Source organism: Bubalus bubalis, chromosome 24 (genome assembly GCF_019923935.1).
Source record: "Bubalus bubalis isolate 160015118507 breed Murrah chromosome 24, NDDB_SH_1, whole genome shotgun sequence".
Classification (NCBI taxonomy): Eukaryota; Metazoa; Chordata; class Mammalia; order Artiodactyla; family Bovidae; genus Bubalus; species Bubalus bubalis.
In genome coordinates this window covers 8,432,128-8,454,516 of record NC_059180.1, presented here as the reverse complement: position 1 = coordinate 8,454,516, position 22,389 = coordinate 8,432,128, and the positions used below count along the sequence as shown (strand labels likewise).

The following is a 22,389-nucleotide window of genomic DNA, read 5'->3' as shown; positions in this document are numbered from 1 at the left end:
AGAGGATGTCACAATCACTTAACAGTTTAGAGCTAAGATGTACATATAAGTTTGCTCCATGTTATCTATGGAAACAATAAAAGTCAACTAAGAAACTGTTCCAACGAAGATAACCTAGTAAACTAGTTTAGTTTTGGTCTCATTAAATTTTCAGTTTTACTTCATTAACATTATTTTTAAAAATACATTATCATGACATTTATGACTTCTGTAACATTAGTGGTATTTATCATTATACGATAATTATCCATACATCTGTCTCCTCACCAAGCGGAGTTCCCTGATATCAAGGGTAGTCTGGGGACTTCCCTGGTGGTCCAGTGATTAAGAATATGCCTTGCAATGCAAGGGACACCGGTTCGATCCCTGATCCATGAAGATCCCACATGCTGTGAAGCAACTAAGCCTGTGCACCACAACTACTGAGCCCATGTGTTGCAATTACCGAAGCCTATGCACCTTAGCACCTGTGCTCCACATAAGAGAAGCCACTGCAATGAGAAGCGATGAAGAGGAGTCCCTGCTTGCTGCAACTAGAGAAAGCCACAAACAACGAAGACCCACCATGGCCAAAAAATAAAATAAATTCCAACAAGTACACAGTAAACAATTTCCTTCCTATTTCAACAGTTATTACCAGTTTCTAATATATCCTGTCAAAATTATTCTATACACATCAAAAGATGAAAGAAATCGCAGGATGAATAGAGGACACTATACACAGCTCTGCACTATGCCTTTTTAAAAAATATACTTTGAGACCATTTACAGCAGTACCTATTAAAACTGCCCTATTCTTTTTAACAGTTACATAGTATTTCAACTTACAGAAATACGGTAAGTTATTCAACTAGTCCCTGAAAAAGACATGCTTACATTGCTTCCCAGCTTCCACTGTTAAAACGATGGCACAATCAACATCCTTGTGCACGTCTCTGACTGTATGTGTAGGGTTAATTCCTAAAAGTAAACCTGCCGGATCTAAGGGCATGTGCATCTCTACTGTTGATAACACTGCCACCCCGCCCTGTAGGGAACTGTACCAAGTGATGCTCCCAACCAGCAATGCATGAGAAGCCCGTTTTTCTTGTTCTTTCTTTGGCCATGCCACAAAGCTTGCTGGATCTTAGTTCCCCTACCAGGGATCAAACTGGGGCCCCAGCAGTGAAAACACCGAGTCCTAACCATTGGACAACCAAGGAAATCCCCATTTTGCAATCTGCTAAACCTTCTAAAACAGACTAGAGTGGCAATACCCACGGACTGATACTAACATCAAAAAGGAAACCACCAGACTTCATCTATTCCTGACAAGATGCAATCCAAAGTATGTGTGTGTGTGGTTAGTCAGTCATCTCTGACTCTTTGTGACCCCCATGGACTGTAGCCCCCCAGGCTCCTCTTTTCCTGGGATTTTCCAAGCAAGAACACTGAAGTGGGTTGCCATCTCCTCCTCCTGACCCAGGATCTTCCTGACCCAGGGATTGAACCCACGTCTCTGGGGTATTCTGCATTGACAGGCAGATTCTTTAGCACTGAGCCACCTGGGAAACCCTAAACCAAAGTACACAGTACCAAAAAAAAAAAAAAAAAAAAAAAATCAAAGTACACAGTACCACCTGTGCAATATTCTGCCAAATTAACTGAACTTAAATGTAATTAAGCCTCGGAAAACAGGGGATAGAGTATAAGTTAAAATGACACCATGATGATGCAAACTTAATCCAAAATATGGGAAATCCTACAGAACAAAACCATCTACTTTTTTCAAAAGCATGAAAAAAAAGAGTAGTAACAGTAGTAGTATAGATTAAAAGAGCCTAAGAGAAATATGAACCAAATGTCATCAATTGGTTTTTGGTCCCTGATTCAAAGTGTGTAACTGCAATAAGACAGTTTATGGTAATAAGTGCAATTTAAATGTGAAGTGATATTAGCTAATATTAAACAGCTATTATAAATCATTTAAGAGGAATAATGGTATTGTACTTATTAATGTGAAAAAAAATCTAAAAATATACTGAAGGACCTATAGCTGAAATGACATGTTTGCAGTTTATTGTTTTTTGCTTATTTTAAACTTTTTCTTCATTTTTGTGTATTTATTTTTGGCTGTGCTGGGTCTTTGCTGCTATGCAAGGACTTTCTCTTGCTGCAGTGCACAAGCTTCTCCTTGTGGTGACTTCTCTAGTTGTGGCTGGCGGGCTCCAGAGCACGGCTCATTAGCTGTGGCCTGTGGACTTGCTGCCCTGCGGCATGTGGAATCTTCCCAGACCAGGGATTGAACCCATGTCCCCTGCATTGGCAGGCAAATTCTTAACCACTGGACTACCAGGGAAGTCCTCAATTTACTTTAAAACATGAACAGCAAAACAAATGGGGGGGCAGAGGTTGATGGAACATGATTGACAAAATGCTGTTAACTAGTAAAGCTACATGGAGATCTGTCATGGCATTTTCTTTTTGTGTACATTTGAAATCTGACATAAGATTTTTAAAATAGGGATAATGAGTGTATACTTAATACGCCTGCTGTCATGATTACATGAGGAAGTGTATGTAAAGTGCTTGGTTAGTAGAGGGCCTGGCCCAGAGAAAGTGCTCAAGGCAAAGGCTGTTATTGTCCTTTTAGCATCCCCACAACTGAGACCTTCATCTTTCATTTACATCACTCTAAGAGCCTTCTGGATTAACTTAACTCAAAATTTTTCTCCCCTCGAAAATCTTCCTCCACAACAAGCTTTATTTTTACTTGGCTACTATAAATTATTATACAGGCACTGAAATGGGTGCTTTTCAAACACTATCTTCAGTCTTTACAATAATCCTTCAGAAATGAGAAATACTGATTAGCCCAAAGCCCCAGAGCTACTGTCAGAGCCAAGACTGGAACCCACATCTGGATATCTGTGTGGTAGCAAAGCCTGCTCTGTTCCCTAAGCTATATACTACATTCTCTTTCTAAAAAAGAGAATGATAACATTTAAAAAATTTCATCAAATTCTCAATGCCAAGAGGATAAATTTCTTTTATGATCCAATGCAATCTGGACTACTTGATCTACCTGTTGATAAAATTAATATCATCCACTGAATTATGCACCTCTCGCCCATTTATCTACAGTAACAGCTCTGTCTTGTATCAAGTTTCCACACATGACTGCTCTACTTTTGGAGCTTTCTATTCTGCTCCACTGGTCCAGAGTTATCACTCAAGTGTTTGTATCTGTTAGTGGTAATACCACTATCCGATGGTAGAAGGTGGGAGTGAACACTGGCTGATCGATTAATTAGTGCTGGGAACCCGTGTCTCCCACAGCACAGAGTGAATGTACCTGAGAGAGACCACGCGAGGAGCTGTAGGAACTGGTGATGGCGTTGCGGCTGGAGCTGGGGATGCCGCCTGTGTACGTGCTGCTTGTCAAGGAGCTCACAGAAGAGGTGCGGGATCTCTTATTCAGGTGATCATCTGAGTTCTGTGAATTAAGACCTCTCTTCAGAGACCCAGGCCTAAGAAGAAGGGGAGAAGATAGTTGGATGCATTATTAAAGACATTCTTTTAAGGTTTTGTCCATGGACATAGAATCTTTCTTTTAAAAAAAAAAATCAGTAAAAAAAAAAATAATAATAATGCTCTTAATTTTATTATTAACAATTTGACTAAATATATCTGACAGTCAGGAAAAGAAAGTCAAATATTTTAAAAATCAAAAGTGTGAGTCCACTGCCTAACATTCTAGAAGATGCATACTAATCTATATGACAGAAAACAAATCAGCGGACACCTGGAGATCGGGGCAAGCTGAAAGGAGGTATTACTAAGGGACACAGGAAAATTTTTGGAAGTGACAGTATGTTCATTATCTTGACTGTCGTGATGGTTTCACAGCTGTATGCGTGTCACAACTTATCAAACTGTATACTTTAAACAGGCAGCTTATTATTCGCCAATTATAAGTGGATAAAACTGTTTAAAAAAAAAAAATCAGAGTTAAGAGGAATGAACTATCTTTGCTAAACTTTCAACTCAACAGAAATTCCCTATACCTCTTTCCTATGGAAGAGCCATTCAATCTCTGTTATGATACCAAACCACAGACCAGTTTATTCTTATACTGGATGAAAATGCTTTTCCCTCTAACTTGGATACACTCGCCAATGGATACTACTTGGAGTTGTGCTGAGCAAGTTGTTTTTCTTTTTTGACCTGACAGTCCCTCCATTTTTTGGAGTGAAGTTAAAGTGAAAGTGAAGTTGCTCAGTCGTGTCCGACTCTTTGCAACCCCATGGACTACAGCCTACCAGGTTCCTCTGTCCATGGGATTTTCCAGGCAAGAGTACTGGAGTAGGGTGCCATTTCCTTCTCCAGGAGATCTTCCCAACCCAGGGATTGAACCCAGTCTCCCGCATTGTAGGCAGACGCTTTACCGTCTGAGCCACCAATATCCCAATTTCATTATTCTCCTTGAGATTTTTCATCTCTGGGCTAGTATTTATACACCTTCAAACTGCTTCGCCCACCACCACCCCGTAAGATTTTGGTGTACATCCTCTCTTACAGTGTAGTACACCAAACCAGACACACTCCACTGACAATCCAAGCAGCAGTTAGAGAAGCAGGACTACCACTAACCAGCCTCATGTCAGTTTCTGTTCTATCAGCATAGATAGGAGCACACTAGCTTTTTTGGGCAGCCATGCTATACTACTAGCTCAGATTAAGCAGATCAATTCGTCCTCAAATGTATTTAAACTCAAATGTAGAGATGTAATATTTTATCTTCAATTTCATATCGTCGCATTTTATCCATTGCACTAACCTTGTGAACATCTGTTTATACACTTGGTTATTAAATATATTTATAAACCCTCTTAGCTTTAGCATATTTTGTTCATATTAGTGAAAAAACATTAAAAGGAATTAGAAGATAATAATTGTGGCAAGCTACTCAAAACATTCCTCTCTGATTTCAAAGATGTGAACCTGAATTAATAAAGCAATACAAAAGCAAAGAAGAAAGTCAACGGGACAATTAATTCTGATAAAGCCCCTTTTCCAAACAGTGTACATCTCATCCACGGATTTTCACTTACTTAGGCACAAAAGAAGCAGGGACTCCATTGGCTACGAGGGGCTCAAACGCTGAATGTCCGCTCCCACTGCTATCATGGCGTCTATGACAAATCAAAAAACTCTCAGTTAAATGAAATTACTTCTCCCCCGACCCCAAATCATATTCCCATATTCTTGGGACTTTATACTATTTCTATGGAGCATAGGTTCCCTGCAAGAAGAGGGATGCTTCAACCACAAAGATTCCAAAAGTTAAATTTATCCTAAGATTTAGGGCAGTAAGCAAAGTATGAAAATATTTCAAGACCTTTTGAACTATTAAGTTGTTTCAATTATTCGCTAATTTCTCACCAAAGTATCAGAATCACAAATTTACCATCCTACCATACCCAAATTAAAAACAAAAACAACATTTTAGGGGTCGACCCACACTCCTGTGGTGCTCTACAGGTTAATATGACAAGTCTGTTAAAGAAAAACTTGACCTATCACATAGAAGGGCTTTGCATGGTGCACATAATTATCACTTATTCCTATCATGGGAAAGATAATATAGAATCCTTAAGTATAAGCTCACTAGGGTCAAGAAAAATTACCACCCTGGAGAACATGAGAAACCTAGATGAACCATAAAGTTATTTCTTCTCCCACCTCCACACCTCCTCACCCCCTGCCACTCCTGCTTAGCTAGTTGACATTAGGTCAAACTGCTCACATGCCAATCATATTTATTTCTAGTCATCATTACCTGATCTTTCTATGACATAAATACACTTGCATTAATATTTCCCTACTCAATTTTGTTATCTGAAGTATCAAAGCTGACCAATTTTTACCCTGTAGGATATGAACAATCTTCTCTAGGTAATGGGGCCAATGATTTTTTAGTGTGAGGCTGCTGTCTCCTCAGAGAACACTTCTTTGACCACCGTATATAAAGAAGCCCCCTTTTCATTACCCTCTGTTATATTACTGTTTCTCTCTACATGTTTATAATCTATGATTACCTTGTTTATTTTTATTATCCTTTTTCTCTGGTCTCTCTCAAACCCAAGAGGACTCTGTCTTGTTCAAAGCTCTATCCACTGTACCTGGAATAGGCCGTGACATATAGTGGGTGCTCCATTTACTGAACTAAAAAAATGACTGGAATCCTTAACTGACTCCTTGCAAAGCCTGTTAAAGCCTTAATAAACTGTTTACTGCATCGTCCATACAGAAAAGCAAATAATGAAAGTGGTTTTACTCTCATTACTGACATATCTACCATACTCTAGTCCTCACTTCTGTTTGCCAAGCATTCCCCTCAGCACAATTACAACAGTGAAATCGGTGGTTACCCAAATAATTCAACGCCAGGAGACTCTGAGGGGAAGACTGCAAGCATGCTCTCTCAAAAATAAAGTTTAACTGGCTTGTATCAAAAGTACAAGGTTAACATGGCTAATAGTTGCCAGCTTATCTCTAGTACTTACGGAAAAAGCAAACGACAAAATTTATCTAACATGTGTCTCAGAAAATGAACAGCACTAATTTAAGACCTTATTATCAACCACTTCTATGAAAACCAAAGAAGGGAATCTACTAAGGGTCAAAAACTGGAGCTGGTTTGTGTATCTCTGGAGAGTGACCCTATATTTCAACAAAACCTGGAAGCCCATGGGAGAAGCCTGTTAATTACTCTGTTGGTCCTGTTACCTTCTTTTATTTTCCTGGCCATCAGCAAATATTTGGTCTTCCTCCTCCACTGTCCTTTTCTTTCTCTCTTTGAGGGCATTCAATACAGTCTCCTTTGCACATGGATCTGGGGCACTGGTTGATGGTGAAGACAGTGTTGAGTTGATAATCTGTTCTGGTCTGGAATGAAAGACAAGATTCCAACATCAAGGTATTCTAATTACCAAGCCACACAGCACAGACTTCAGTCACCGGACATCAGAAGCTAACCAGTAAGCAAAAGTATAATTTTATACGCTCACAGAAATCGCCCTAGGCAATCAAAGATACAGTCTGAGGCAAACGAAACCAAAAGATGGTTCAATTACTAGAATCTGGGATTTCTCATTCAAATAAGCAGCTATTTCTCTTTCTACTTTGTCAGAGAAATAACCAAAAAAGAATGAAGGAAATACAGACGTTTGACAATACCCACACTGGAGAGCGAGCCAGCTTGCTATCCGGAGGTGCAATCCTGACTGTCACGGGGCTGCACACCATTCTGGAATTACGAGCAGACAGCACAGTCTTCTTGTGACAACCATTCCAGCATACTGTGGGAAGTACCCCCAGCAAGGAATACTGGGCCTGCTGGATTGGATAGCGCCTTCGAGGTGTTACTACAAACCGATGTGATAAAGTCCCACAGTCCCTGTGGAGAATGGGAGATACCAAAGAAGCTTGAAGAAACATCAGAAAATTTAAATGATTGAAGAACCATGTGGGTTCAGATATTTTTCAGACGCTTTAAACTTCTTAGGCAACATAGAACACACAGTATGCTTATGGCAACTTTCCCCCATATCATCTAAGGGCAGAAAGTGACAGCTACGTAACAGCTGTCCCTACAATGGACTTCCAACAATTTGAGAGGGAAATTAAAAACCTTGCCCACACAAGTAAATTACAATGGAAGAAAAGTGTGGGACGCAGGGAGGAACTTTTCAAGATGCTTCAATCTTTTATGTGATGTCAGTGATATATACTCAAACATCTTAAACACCTAAATGTTCATCTTCTCAACTAAATGTACTTTTCATGACTAGTATTTTCATCAAATTTTTGTATTCTCCTGGATCATCTTTATCAAGTTTTATTCCATCAAAGAGATGTTTCCTGGGAACACCTCTTTGAGCTTGGCTAAACCACAGAATTTCAATTAGTGATCTAAAGCGGGGGGGGGGGGATGGATCTAACAAATCATTTTTAACTACACTTGAAAGATAAATATATTTTCACGAGAGACAGGGATAGTTAATTGTTTATCAAGTATTCTGCTAAATCTATAATGCATGAAAATTCATATGGTTTTAAGAAATGAAAGGAAGGGAACCACTGTGGCATTACATCTCATTCCAAAAGTAAAGGCGGACAGGAGTCAGTAGACACACATCAGGGTGATTAAGAGGACAAAACGACACAGAATCCACTTTGGACTTGATGGAAAAGAAAATCGGATTTAAAAGTCAAGTCCTCAACTCAAAGCCAGGCGACAGAGGAGAGGCTGTGGGTAAGATCAGGGTTATCTTACCGGTAGGAAGGCCTCCTGGAGGGTCGGAGAAGAGAAGTGGGGAGGGAGGGGTGAACTTGAACACGCTGGGGATGCACCGACTGAGCCGGCGACGCGGTGCGGACGGGAGGGCGGCGGCCCGGCCTCTCCCGCAGGTCCCTGGCCTCCGGGGCGGGGGCAGACTGCGGGGGGCCGGGCTTGCCCAGGTAACTGCCCATGAGGAGCAGTTCAGCGGGGTCGGGTCCTTCGAGCGGGCTCCGCGGCTCTAGGAGATTTCCGTTTGCTGCCGATTTGGCAGGAGGCGAGGCGAGCAGTGTTCGCTGACGCCGCGCGTTCCAAACGAGCGAGGAGAGCGCGCGCGAACCTCGGGGCTCGCGGCTCAGTCCCCACCAGGCCGCAGTAGCCCCCACAGCCAGCCAGGCCAGGGCAGCCGCCGCCGGCACCAGGTACAGCACGAGGCCGAGCAGCGACAGGCCGAGAAGCGCCGCCCCGGCCGGCCGGCCACAGCCCCAGGCGCGGCCCTCCCTGACACTCGCTATCGGCCGCCGTCGGTTGCCTCCTCCAGCCGCCGCAGCCGCCGGAGACATCGCGGCTCCGCGCCGCGGAGAAGACTTAAATATCCCAGCGTGCACCGCGCCGCGCGCCGCGTCGCCGCGCGCCGACTACGTCACTGCGCACGCGACGCGGACGCGCGACTGCGACGGGAAACGCTACTGCCTGGCAACGCGCTAGACCCGACCAATTTCAGAAAACGCCGCCTGGCGCTACAGCGAGTTCTGATTCTTGACGTCTCCCGCCTGTCCGCACATCACCCAGCCAGAGATGACCCTTTCGGAAGAATCACGTTAAGAATAAAAGCGCCGGAAAACGACTATTCACGTAATGTTTATTTCCTAGAAAGTTAAACACCCTATAAGAGATTATCAGCCACTCTTCACAAGTGCTACCTGAGGTTGAGAGTTTTTTCAGTTACTCTGTTTTCTGCCAAAGTATAAACTGCTAAAGGGAGTTGACTTTAACAGCAATAAGAAGAAGTAAGGCCAACACTAACCATCCTCCTTAAAGGTGGACTAGTACCAATAAAAGGGCTTCCCTGACGGCTCATTGGTAAAGAATCCGCCTGCAATGCAAGAGAGGAGGGTTCCATCCCTGGGTCAGGAAGATCCCTGCAGGAGGAAATGGCAACCCAGTCCAGTATTCTTGCCTGGAAAACCCATGGACAGAGGAGTCTGGCAGGCTACATCCATGGGGTCTCAAAGAGGCGGACACGACTGAGCACGCACGCAGTACTAGTAAATTCTCTATTGAACAGGCTAAAAGTCTAATAAACTGCAGATCAGACCTGAAGCTGTAATAAAATAAGTTTGCGTTTCTGCAGTACACATTTATAAATGGGGACAAAATTAATTAAAGTGTTGTGTCCAACTCTCTGGGAGTCCATGGACCAAAGCCCATCAGCCCCCTCAGTCCATGGGTATCCTGCATTGCAGGCAGATTCTTTACCATCTGAGCCACCAGGGAAGCCCCATAAATTGGGGCAATTACCTACCAAATTTCCCATCATCCTTAGAACGGGGTAGATTTTTAGGATTTGTGATCAATTTAACTGTGTTAAGTTTGGTGGCCTAAGAAAGTAGATTAGTGTTTGTCGAGGACTGGGTAAAGAATAGCAAGAAGAGATAAGAAAGCCTTCCTCAGCGACCAATGCAAAGAAATAGAGGAAAACAACAGAATGGGAAAGACTAGAGATCTCTTCAAGAAAATCAGAGATACAAAGGGAACATTTCATGCAAATGGGCTCGATAAAGGACAGAAATGGTATGGACCTAACAGAAGCAGAAGATATCAAGAAGAGGTGGCAGGAATACACAGAAGAACTGTACAAAAAAGATCTTCACGACCCAGATAATCACGATGGTGTGATCACTGACCTAGAGCCTGACATCCTGGAATGTGAAGTCAAGTGGGCCTTAGAAAGCATCACTACAAACAAAGCTAGTGGAGGTGATGGAATTCCAGTGGAGCTATTTCAAATCCTGAAAGATGATGCTGTGAAAGTGCTGCACTCAATATGCCAGCAAATTTGGAAAACTCACAGTGGCCACAAGACTGGAAAAGGTCAGTTTTCATTCCAATCCAAAAGAAAGGCAGTGCCAAAGAATGCTCAAGTTCAGTTCAGTTCAGTCGCTCAGTCGTGTCCGATTCTTTGCAACCCTATGAATCGCAGCACACCAGGCCTCCCTGTCCATCACCAACTCACAGAGTTCACTCAGACTCACATCCATTGAGTCGGTGATGCCATCGAGCCATCTCATCCTCTGTCATCCCCTTCTCCTCCTGCCCCCAATCCCTCCCAGCATCAGAGCCTTTTCCAATGAGTCAACTCTTCGCATGAGGTGGCCAAAGTACTGGAATTTCAGCTTTAGCATCATTCCTTCCAAAGAAATCCCAGGGCTGATTTCCTTTAGAATGGACTGGTTGGATCTCCTTGCAGTCCAAGGGACTCTCAAGAGTCTTCTCCAACACCACAGTTCCAAAGCATCAATTCTTCGGCACTCAGCCTTCTTCACACTCCAACTCTCACATCCATACATGACCACTGGAAAAACCATAGCCTTGACTAGACGGACCTTTGTTGGCAAAGTAATGTCTCTGCTTTCGAATATGCTATCTACGTTGGTCATAACTTTCCTTCCAAGGAGTAAGCATCTTTTAATTTCAGGGCTGCAGTCACCATCTGCAGTGATTTTGGAGACCCAAAAAAATAAAGTCTGACACTGTTTCCACTGTTTCCCCATCTATTTCCCATGAAGTGATGGGACTGGATGCCATGATTTTCGTTTTCTGAATGTTGAGCTTTAAGCCAACTTTTTCACTCTCCACTTTCACTTTCATCAAGAGGCTTTTTAGTTCCTCTTCACTTTCTGCCATAAGGGTGGTGTCATCTGCATATCTGAGGTTATTGATATTTCTCCCGGCAACCTTGATTGCAGCTTGTGTTTCTTCCAGTCCAATGTTTCTCATGATGTACTCTGCATATAAGTTAAATAAGCAGGGTGACAATATACAGCCTTGACGTACTCCTTTTCCTATTTGGAACCAGTCTGTTGTTCCATGTCCAGTTCTAACTGTTGCTTCCTGACCTGCATACAAATTTCTCAAGAGGCAGGTCAGGTGGTCTGGTATTCCCATCTCTTTCAGAATTTTCCACAGTTTATTGTGATCCACACAGTCAAAGGCTTTGGCATAGTCAATAAAACAGAAATAGATGTTTTCCTGGAACTCTCTTGCTTTTTTGATGATCCAGTGGATGTTGGCAATTTGATCTCTGGTTCCTCTGCCTTTTCTAAAACCAGCTTGAACATCAGGAAGTTCACGGTTCACATATTGCTGAAGCCTGGCTTGGAGAATTTTGAGCATTACTTTATTAGCATGTGCTAATAAAGTAATTGCTAATTAGCAATTGTGCGGTAGTTTGAACATTCTTTGGCATTGCCTTTCTTTGGGATGGGAATGAAAGCTGACTTTTTCTAGTCCTGTGGCCACTGCTGAGTTTTCCAAATTTGCTGGCATATTGAGTGCAGCACTTTCACAACATCATCTTTCAGGATTTGAAATAGCTCCACTGGAATTTCATCACCTCCACTAGCTTTGTTCGTAGTGATGCTTTCTAAGGCCCACTTGACTTCACATTCCAGGATGTCAGGCTCTAGGTCAGTGATCACACCATCGTGATTATCTGGGTCGTGAAGATCTTTTTTGTACAGTTCTTCTGTGCATTCCTGCCACCTCTTCTTGATATCTTCTGCTTCTGTTAGGTCCATACCATTTCTGTCCTTTATCGAGCCCATCTTTGCATTAAATGTTCCCTTGGTATTTCTAATTTTCTTGAAGAGATCTCTAGTCTTTTCCATTCTGTTGTTTTCCTGTAGTTCTTTGCATTGATCGCTGAAGAAGGCTTTGTTATCTCTTCTTGCTATTCTTTGGAACTCTGCATTCAGATGCTTATATCTTTCCTTTTCTCCTTTGCTTTTCGCTTCTCTTCTTTTCACAGCTATTTGTAAGGCCTCCACAGATAGCCATTTTGCTTTTTTGCATTTCTTTTCCATGGGAATGGTCTTGATCCCTGTCTCTTGTACAATATCACGAACCTCATTCCATAGTTCATCAGGCACTCTATCTATCAGATCTAGGCCCTTAAATCTATTTCTCACTTCCACTGTATAATCATAAGGGATTTGATTTAGGTCATACCTGAATGGTCTAGTGGTTTTCCCTACTTTCTTCAATTTAAGTCTGAATTTGGTAATAAGGAGTTCATGATCTGAGCCACAGTCAGCTCCTGGTCTTGTTTTTGCTGACTGTATAGAGCTTCTCCATCTTTGGCTGCAAAGCATATAATCAATCTGATTTCAGTGATGACCATCTGGTGATGTCCATGTGTAGAGTCTTCTCTTGTGTTGTTGGAAGAGGGTGTTTGCTATGACCAGTGCATTTTCTTGGCAAAACTCTATTAGTCTTTGCCCTGCTTCATTCCGTATTCCAAGGCCAAATTTGCCTGTAATTCCAGGTGTTTCTTGACTTCCTACTTTTGCATTCCAGTCCTCTATAATGAAAAGGACATCCTTTTTGGGTGTTAGTTCTAAAAGGTCTTGTAGGTCTTCATAGAACTGTTCAACTTCAGCTTCTTCAGTGCTACTGGTTGGGGCAGAGACTTGAATTACCGTGATATTGAATGGTTTGCCTTGGAAACGAACAGAGATCATTCTGTCGTTTTTGAGATTGCATCCAAGTACTGCATTTCAGACTCTTTTGTTGACCATGATGGCTACTCCATTTCTTCTGAGGGATTCCTGCCCGCAGTAGTAGATATAATGGTCATCTGAGTTAAATTCACCCATTCCAGTCCATTTTAGTTCGCTGATTCCTAGAATGTCAACATTCACTCTTGCCATCTCTTGTTTGACCACTTCCAATTTGCCTTGATTCATGGACCTGACATTCCAGGTTCCTATGCAATATTGCTCTTTACAGCATCGGACCTTGCTTCTATCACCAGTCACATCCACAGCTGGGTATTGTTTTTGCTTTGGCTCCATCCCTTCATTCTTTCTGGAGTTATTTCTCCACTGATCTCCAGTAGCATATTGGGCACCTACCGACCTGGGGAGTTCCTCTTTCAGTATCCTATCATTTTGCCTTTTACATACTGTTCATGGGGTTCTCAAGGCAAGAATACTGAAGTGGTTTGCCATTCCCTTCTCCAATGGACCACATTCTGTCAGATCTCTCCACCATGACCCGCCTGTCTTGGGTTGCCCCACGGGCATGGCTTAGTTTCATTGAGTTAGACAAGGCTGTGGTCCTAGTGTGATTAGATTGACTAGTTTTTGGCTGCGACCGGTGCACTAAAGCGCGGCCAAGAGGAGCTACCCCATGTCCGAGGTCAGGGGCAGAAGCTGGGAGGACCCCATGCCCGAAGGGCGAGGGCCAAGAGGAGTTACCCCATGTCTGAGGTCAGGGGCAGCGGCCGAGAGTGCCAGGCTGCGACGGCGCAGGAGCAGCCGAGAGGAGCTACCCTACGCCCCCATGCCCGAGGCCAGGGGCGGCGTCCGGGAGGAGCTACCCCACGTCCAAGGAGCGGTGGCTACGCAGGCGCAGGAGAGCCTAGAGGAGCTATCCCACGTTGAAGGTCAGGAAGGGCAGCAGTGAGGAGATACCCCTCGTCCAAGGTAAGGAGCAACAGCTGTGCTTTGCTGGAGCAGCCGTGAAGAGATACCCCCATGCCCAAGGTAAGAGAAACCCAAGTAAGACAGTAGGTGTTGCAACAGGGCATCAGAGGGCAGACACATTGAAGAATGCTCAAAGTACCACACAATTGCACTCATCTCACAAGCTAGTAAAGTAATGCTCAAAATTCTCCAAGCCAGGCTTCAGCAATACGTGAACTTCCAGATGTTCAAGCTGGTTTTAGAAAAGGGAGAGGAACCAGAGATCAAATTGCCAACATCCACTGGATCATCAAAAAAGCAAGAGAGTTCCAGGAAAACATCTATTTCTGTTTTATTGACTATGCCAAAGCCTTTGACTGTGTGGATCACAATAAACTGTGGAAAATTCTGAAAGAGATGGGAATACCAGACCACCTGACCTGCCTCTTGAGAAATTTGTATGCAGGTCAGGAAACAACAGTTAGAACTGGACATGGAACAACAGACTGGTTCCAAATAGGAAAAGGAGTACGTCAAGGCTGTATATTGTCACCCTGCTTATTTAACTTCTATGCAGAGTACATCATGAGAAACCCTGGACTGGAAGAAGCACAAGCTGGAATCAAGATTGCCGGGAGAAATATCAATAACCTCAGATATGCAGATGACACCACCCTTATGGCAGAAAGTGAAGAGGAACTAAAAAGCCTCTTGATGAAAGTGAAAGTGGAGAGTGAAAAAGTTGGCTTAAAGCTCAACATTCGGAAAACGAAGATCATGGAATCTGGTCCCATCACTTCATGGGAAATAGATGGGGAAACAGTGGAAACAGTGTCAGACTTTATTTTTTGGGGCTCCAAAATCACTGCAGATGGTGACTGCAGCCATGAAATTAAAAGACGTTTACTCTTTGGAAGGAAAGTTATGACCAACCTAGACAGCATATTCAAAAGCAGAGACATTACTTTGCCAACAAAGGTCTGTCTAGTCAAGGCTATGGTTTTTCCAGTGGTCATGTATGGATGTGAGAGTTGGAGTGTGAAGAAGGCTGAGTGCCGAAGAATTGATGCTTTGGAACTGTGGTGTTGGAGAAGACTCTTGAGAGTCCCTTGGACTGCAAGGAGATCCAACCAGTCCATTCTGAAGGAGATCAGCCCTGGGATTTCTTTGGAAGGAATGATGCTAAAGCTGAAATTCCAGTACTTTGGCCACCTCATGCGAAGAGTTGACTCACTGGAAAAGACTCTGATGCTGGGAGGGATTGGGGGCAGGAGGAGAAGGGATGACAGAGGATGAGATGGCTCGATGGCATCACTGACTCAATGGACGTGAGTCTGAGTGAACTCTGGGAGCTGGTGATGGACAGGGAGGCCTGGCATGCTGCGATTCATGGGGTTGCAAAGAGTCAGACACGACTGAGCGACTGAACTGAACTGAACTGGGTAAGGGGATGGACAGTGATGTTAAAGCGTAGAGTTTCCTTTTGGGGGTGACAAAGATGTTTAAAAATTAGATTATAGTGATGTTGCACAGCCCTGTGAATTGTATGATATTTAAATTATATCTTAATAGAACTGTTTAAAAAAAAAAACTTGGTCTGCCAATTCAGGCTTTGGCCTAGCTCAGCTTCCTCAGCCATTCATTCATTGATTTATTCATTCTATTACTGATATACATTAAAGAGATTAATAGGGGGAAACACAGGGTCTCTCATCTTAAGAAGCCCCTGGTTTAGTTCAGAAGAAAAATGTATAAATAGAAAGTTATGATTCATTGTGGTAACTGTGATAACAGAGGCATACAAAGGGAAGGAATGATAAAGGGGAAGATGGGTTGGGAGGTGCTACTTGAGTTGAGAGAACTGGCTTAAAAAATTAAAGCAGGTTCAAGAAGGATGAAGAAGTGTTTTGCAGAAGCACAGAGATGGAAAGGAGTATGACACAAGAGTCTGCAAACAGTTTGTTATCGCTGGAGATTAGACTGTTTAGGGCAAAAGGGAGGCTGGAAAGACTGGAGGGGCTCCAAAAAGAGGCCTGTGGAGCAACGTGGAGACATGAGAAAAGCAAGCAGTTCTCTCCCCAGCCCATAGCCAGTGGAATTCTGTTTCTATCTGTTTAATATACTGTGATGCCATAAAAAACTTCATTTGAAAAGGAAAGAGTGTGGGCTGTGTTACTTAAGAAAAAATCCTGGGAATTCTCTGTAGGTCCAGTGGTTAGGACTCTGTGCTTTTCAATGGTCGGGAAACTAAGATCCTATAAATTGCAGTGCATAGCCAAAAAAAGAGAAGAGGAAAAAAAAGCTCAATAGTATAGGTGGAATAGTGGGACAAAAGCCAAGCTGCAGTGGGTTAAACAGTCAATAGAAGATGAGGAAATGGAGGCAGTGGATACAGACTTCCCATTCAAGAAACTTTAATAATAAGGGAAGAAGAAAGGTGGATTTATTAATAGCTCAGCAAGGGTCTTTTAAATTATCATGTACTAGTGGTGTTCCAGAGAGGTAAAAGCCATCAGTATGTACAGATGCCACAAGACTAAGATTTCTTAGGAATTAATGTGGATAAAGAGGTTCAAGGCCCAAGCGCTGGGCACCCCTAACACCCAGTGTTAGGAGGTTAAAGAAATGAACACACTCAAAGCACAAATCATTTAATAAAATATAGATGAATATAACTACATTAAAATTTAATACTTCTATATTAAGCCACTAGGAAAACATGATTCTAACTCATATAACCAAAAAAGGATTAGTAACTAGAATTTATTAGGAACGAATCAGTAACAAAAAGATGACTCAATTGTTTAGAAGGACAGTGACATCAAATGCAATTTACTGAATAGGAAATCCAAGTAGCCAATAATAAATATATACATACGTACATGTATATGTGTATATATATGTATGTACATACACACATATATATTTTTAATCTTACTGGTAAGTTAAGAAGGATTTATTCCTGTAACAGGGCTTCCCAGGTGGTACTAGTGGTAAAGAACCCACATCCCAGTGCAGGAGACATGAGACGTGGGTTCAATCCCTGGGTCGGGAAGATCCCCTGGAGGAGGGCATGGCAACCCACCCCAGTATTCTTGCCTGGAAAATGCCCATGGACAGAGGAGCCTGGAGGCTACAGTCCATAGGGTCCCACAGAGTCAGACGTGACTGAAGCAACTTAGCACTCACACACACTCATCAGGGTAACAAGGTAACATCTGGCATTTATTTGAAAAAGTAGAAAAATGTAATAGTTCAACAGGATCCAGTTTTGGCAAGGATGTGCAACAAATGGAATTTGTGTGCTATATGTGGATATGTAAAACAATGTAATCTGGAGAGCAGTTTGGCAATATCACAAAAAGTTGAAGAAATAATGTATCTCATAACCCTGCAGTTCCATTTCTGGGTACAAAGATAGTCACTGCAGCATCATTTGTATAACTGACTATTTGAACACATCCAAATGTCTAATGTAGACCAACACAAGGACAGATGAATAGTGGTATCATTCATATAACAAAATACTATAAAAAACAGTTGGAAATTAACCACCTATCTGACCATGATTAAGTGATACAACAGTCCTCCTACCATAGACAACTATACAAATGGGCACAATTTTTGAGGCAACTGTTTTCAGACAGGGGACAACAGGAAGCACAAGCTGATCCCTGAGCAGAAACTCATAAGGTGAGCCCCCCAGATCTTGCTCCTCTACCTGGGGACAGTTTCTCCAACTATTGCAGAGAGCTAGAGTCTAAGCAGGGTAGGGAGAACCCACTGGGCTCAGGAGGCAGAGGCCAGACTTTGAAACAACTGAAATGGCTGGAAACCATTGGGCAGAGCAAGAAAAAGGAGGGTGCCATGCAGACACAGAGTAGGACCCCCACAGATCTACGGCTGAATGCTGGTGTGATGGTTAATTTTGTCTCCACTTGACTGTACCATGGGGTGCCCGGATGTTTTGTTAAACATCATTTTTCAGTGTGTCTATGGGAGTGTTTCTGGATGAGATGAACAGTGTAAAGAGATTGCTCTTTCCACAGTGGGTGGGCCTCGACCAATCCACCACCGAAGGTCTGAATAGAACAAAAGGGATGAGAAAGAATTCTCTCTGCCTGTGTTTGAGGTGGGACATCAGTCTTTTCCTGCTTTCAGGCTTGGATTTGGACTAGAATTCCAACTACTGGCTCTTCTGCTTCTTGGACTGAACTACACCATCAGCTCTCCTGGGTCTCCAGCTTGCTGACTACAGATCTTGGAATTTCTCAGTTTTCTATAATGACATGAACCAATTCCTAATTCTTCCTAGTAATAATAAATATGTGTGTGTTTATCTCTAGTTTATTAGCTCTGTTTCTCTGGATAACCCTGTATAATACAGCCAGGCTGTATATGCAGAGTGAGACAACCCGATGCTCACTAGAAAGTGGGTACTATATGGGACTAAGATTGGAACAGAGATACCAGAGTTAGAGCAGTCCTTGGATAAGAACATTGACAAGGGAGCTGTGGCCATGCCAAAGTGGAGGCATCCCGTAAAGGCATTTTTAACACCCTTAGCATCCAGTTGAAACAGCAGAAAGGATTCAGGGAGTCTATTGGGCTGTTGTCAGTTCCCTGCCTATCTGAAATGGAGGTGACGGAGCTAAGAGTTTACCAAAGCAGTAAAGTTTAAAAGACAGAATTCCAGGGACTTCCCAGGTGGTCCAGTGGTTAAGACTGCTTCCAATGTAGGGGGCATGGGTTCGATCCATGGGTTGGGGAACTAAGATCCCACATGCCAAGTAGCTCAGAGAAAATAATAAAAGAATACCAGAGAGAAGAGAACTGTAACAGGATCCCAGAGGTCTACAGAGGTTTCTCCTTGAGTATGCAGCACAGTACTCATTAGTATATGTTTATGAGGAGATTACCCAAAGCCAAAGAAAAAGCATTAGAGGAAACAGGATCTGGCACTAAAAAATGGCTAGGAAAGGTATCTGTTCCCCTGGCCAGACTGGGAAAAGCATAATTCCCAGGACCCTGGGTAGAGTACTTAGGAAGGCACTGGTACCTCAGCAGAGGAAACAATCCTCCTCAGACTGAACACTGCTCTCAACCTTCTTAATAGATCAAAAAGCAAAGTCTAAAAGAATCAAACTTTTCCAAGGACTTTAACTGCATCCCAAAACAAAGTTCAAGAAAACTTACAGGAATAAAAAGTTACCAGAACTTCCCAAGGCAAACTTCACAATGTCAGACATCCAAAGATTACCAGGCATACCAACAAGCAGGGAAACATGACCTGTCAGAAGGAGAATAAGCAAAACTGACCCAGAACGGTCACAGAGGTTAAAACTAGCAAAGAATGACATTAAAAGTTACCTTAGGGACTTCCCTGGCAGTCCAGTGCTTAACCCCCGGCCAATGCAGGGGACGTGGGTTCAATCCTTGGTTTGGGAAGATCCCACGTGCTGTGGAGCAACTGAGCTCTTGCAGCCCATGCTCTCGAGCCCATGAGCTGCAAATACTGAGCCCACACACGGCAGCCACTGCTACAACTAAGCCTGAGCACCCAGAGGCCGCGCTCCACGACGAGAGAGGCCACACAGTGAGGAGCCCAAGTCCTCCAGCAAACAGCAGCCTTCGCTCACGACTGGAGAAGGCCTGCGAGCAGCAACGAAGACCCAGTGCAGCCAAAAAAGAAAAAAGAAGTCATTAATATGATTACATTTCAAATATTTGAAAAGTTAAGTATAGCGATATGGAAAAGTATGAGAAGAAATAATGGCCCCAAACTTTCCAAACATAGTAAAAAAAATTTAAAAAACCCCACAATTCTGAAGCTCAATCCCAAGTACAAGAAATATAAAGAAAATTATAACAAGTCACATCAAAGTCAGATTGTCAAAACCAGCAATACAGATAAAATTCTAAAGAAAAAAGACTGTTTCTGAGGAACAAAGATAAAGATGATACCAAATTTCTTGTTGAAAACAATGCAAGTGAGAAGATAGTAGAGTAATAACTTTAAAGTACTGAAAGAAAAAAAAGTAAAATTATATCCCAGTGAAAAATATCTTTTAATATCTTCATCACCACTAGACCAACTGTAAGAAATGTTAAAGAATTTCCTTCAGGCCCAAGGAAAATTATCCCATATGGAAATCTAGATCTACATGAAGGAACGGAGAGCATTAGAAATGGTAACATAGGTAAATTTTTATGACTTTTTTTCTTGTTATTTAAGTCTTTTAAAAACATAAGATTGACATAAGCAAAATAGCAGAGGCGGCATCTTCAAGCTCCCATCCCCTCACATAAACATCAAAAAACAGAGCAGTAACTGTTAGAAATAACTTTATCAGAACTCTGGGGGAAAAAAAAGAACTCTGGAAAACAATCAAAGATTTACAAAAACCAAACAAACGCTAAGTCAAGAAAACAGCCATTTTAAAGTAGTGGAAAGCTTTGTGACATTTTTACTTTCTTTTCTCCCACCCACTCTCCAGCTTGGCAGCAATCAGGAAGATAGAAACCTGCATTCCCAGTGTGGGAATCTGGTCCCTGTTTCATAGGGAGCAGAGATCTTATTTGCAAATTATCCTATATTTCTGCTCTAACCAACTTCCCTGGTGGCTCAGACAGTAAAGCGTCTGTCTACAATGTGGGAGACCCGGGTTCGAGCCCTGGGTTGGGAAGATCCCCTGGAGAAGGAAATGGCAACCCACTCCAGTACTATTGCCTGGAAAATCCCATGGACAGAGGAGCCTGATAGGCTACAGTCTATGGGGTCGCAAAGAGTCGGACATGACTGAGAGACTTCACTTTCACTTTCACTTTCTGCTCTAACCTGTAATGGGAACTACCTGAAGGAATTATGCAGGCACTTTTTCTGTTCTGCTGAACTTGGAACTCACTTAGGCCAGAAAAGCAAGTGGACATTGCTTGAAAATATCACAAGGTAAATAAACCACAGATGCCTGGGGCAAAAGACTACAGTTGAGATAAACAATGGACTATTGTTACGGACTGAAGTGTGTTCTCCCAAAATGTAAATACTGAACCCTAATCCCCAGTGGGCCTTTAAAGATTAATTAAGGTTAAAAGAGGTTATAGGAGTGGGGCCCAGTCCAATATGACTAGTGTCCTTATAAGAAGAGGAAGAGACACCAGAGATGCAGAGAAAAGGCCACAGGAGTATACAGGAAGCTGGTCATCTGTAAACCAAGAAGCAAGGACTTAGGAAAAACCAGCCGTACCAACACTTTGGTCTTGGACTTCCATCATCTAGAACTGTGAGAAAACAAATTTCTGTTGTGTATACCACTCAGTCCATGATATTTTGTTATGGCAACCCTCATAACAGACTAAAGCAGGCTGCCTAAAGTCTGGGAGGAAAAGCTGGGTAGAGTTTCTTTGGGTAAGCAGGGCATTTATAATCATCTATGTATAATAGAATATTTAGAAGGCTACGCGAATGCCCAGAGCAAGATGCACGCTCAGAAAATACCTGACAAAAACATAAACAGACTCATAGATAATAGAGAACAAACTACTGGTTACCAGTGGGAAGAGGAGCAAGACGGGGTAGGAGATTAACAAACTACTATGTCGGGACAAACTACTACAAGGATACGGCACATAGAATATTGCCAACATTTGATAATAATTTAAAATAGTCTGTATTAGTTGCTCAGTCGTATCCAGCTCTTTGTAACTCCATGGACTGGAGCTTGCCAGGCTCCTCTGTCCATGGAATTCTGCAGGCAAGAATACTGGAGTGGGAAATATTTACAGATAAATTTAAATGTAACAAAATATATGCAAGACTTCAATACTAAAACATTACACTAAATCTGCAAATAATTTTTAGAGATATTAAAGATCTAATAGAGAGAGATATGTTTATGGATTGGAATATTCAATATTGTTAAGATAGCCATTTCTCTCTCATATTGATCTATAGATTCAGTGCAATCCCAATGAAAATGTCAGGTTTTTAACTAGAAATTGATAAGGTGGTTTAAAATTTTATATGGCTGTGCAAAGAACCCAGAATAGCTCAGTCAACTCAACTGACAAATAATTAAATTGGAGGTCTTATACTATCTAACTTCAAGACTTACAGCAAAAGTTATAGTAATCAAGACAGTATGTTGACATGAACACAGATGTACAGGTTAATGGAACAGAAGAGAGAATCCAGAAAGACTAGCATACATGTGGTCAACCAGTGTTCTATATTAGCACCACTGTAATTCAATGGGAAAGATGCTGGAATGTATTTGTTATCTATTACTGCATAACAAATTACCCCACAATTAAGTAGAGATGGCTGGATGGCATCACTGACTCAATGGACGTGAGTTTGAGTGAACTCCAGGAGTTGGT

General features: G+C 42.4%; 1 protein-coding gene and 1 long non-coding RNA gene across 4 annotated transcripts in view; one reads left to right on the top strand and one right to left on the bottom strand.

Moving 5' to 3' along the window:
* The window catches only part of POM121C (POM121 transmembrane nucleoporin C), a 43,975-nt gene that overhangs the window by 9,681 nt on the left and 11,905 nt on the right, over positions 1 to 22,389 (bottom strand). Inside the window, exons 1-5 of one of the 3 annotated variants that reach the window (XM_006057108.3) lie at positions 8,321 to 8,946; positions 7,226 to 7,441; positions 6,772 to 6,930; positions 5,094 to 5,174; positions 3,335 to 3,509 (exon numbers count right to left, since the gene is read on the bottom strand). In XM_006057108.3, coding sequence (XP_006057170.3) covers positions 3,335 to 3,509; positions 5,094 to 5,174; positions 6,772 to 6,930; positions 7,226 to 7,441; positions 8,321 to 8,886 — 1,197 coding nt within the window. In that variant the 5' untranslated portion in view covers positions 8,887 to 8,946. Of the gene's footprint in view, positions 1 to 3,334; positions 3,510 to 5,093; positions 5,175 to 6,771; positions 6,931 to 7,225; positions 7,442 to 8,320; positions 8,951 to 22,389 lie in introns of those variants that run through there. The other 2 variants (XM_044936251.1, XM_044936250.1) reach the window with 2 other exon arrangements.
* Positions 9,041 to 18,349, top strand: LOC123331630. Its single transcript, XR_006548374.1, has 2 exons — positions 9,041 to 9,178; positions 18,172 to 18,349. It is a non-coding gene; the product is annotated as an uncharacterized LOC123331630 (long non-coding RNA).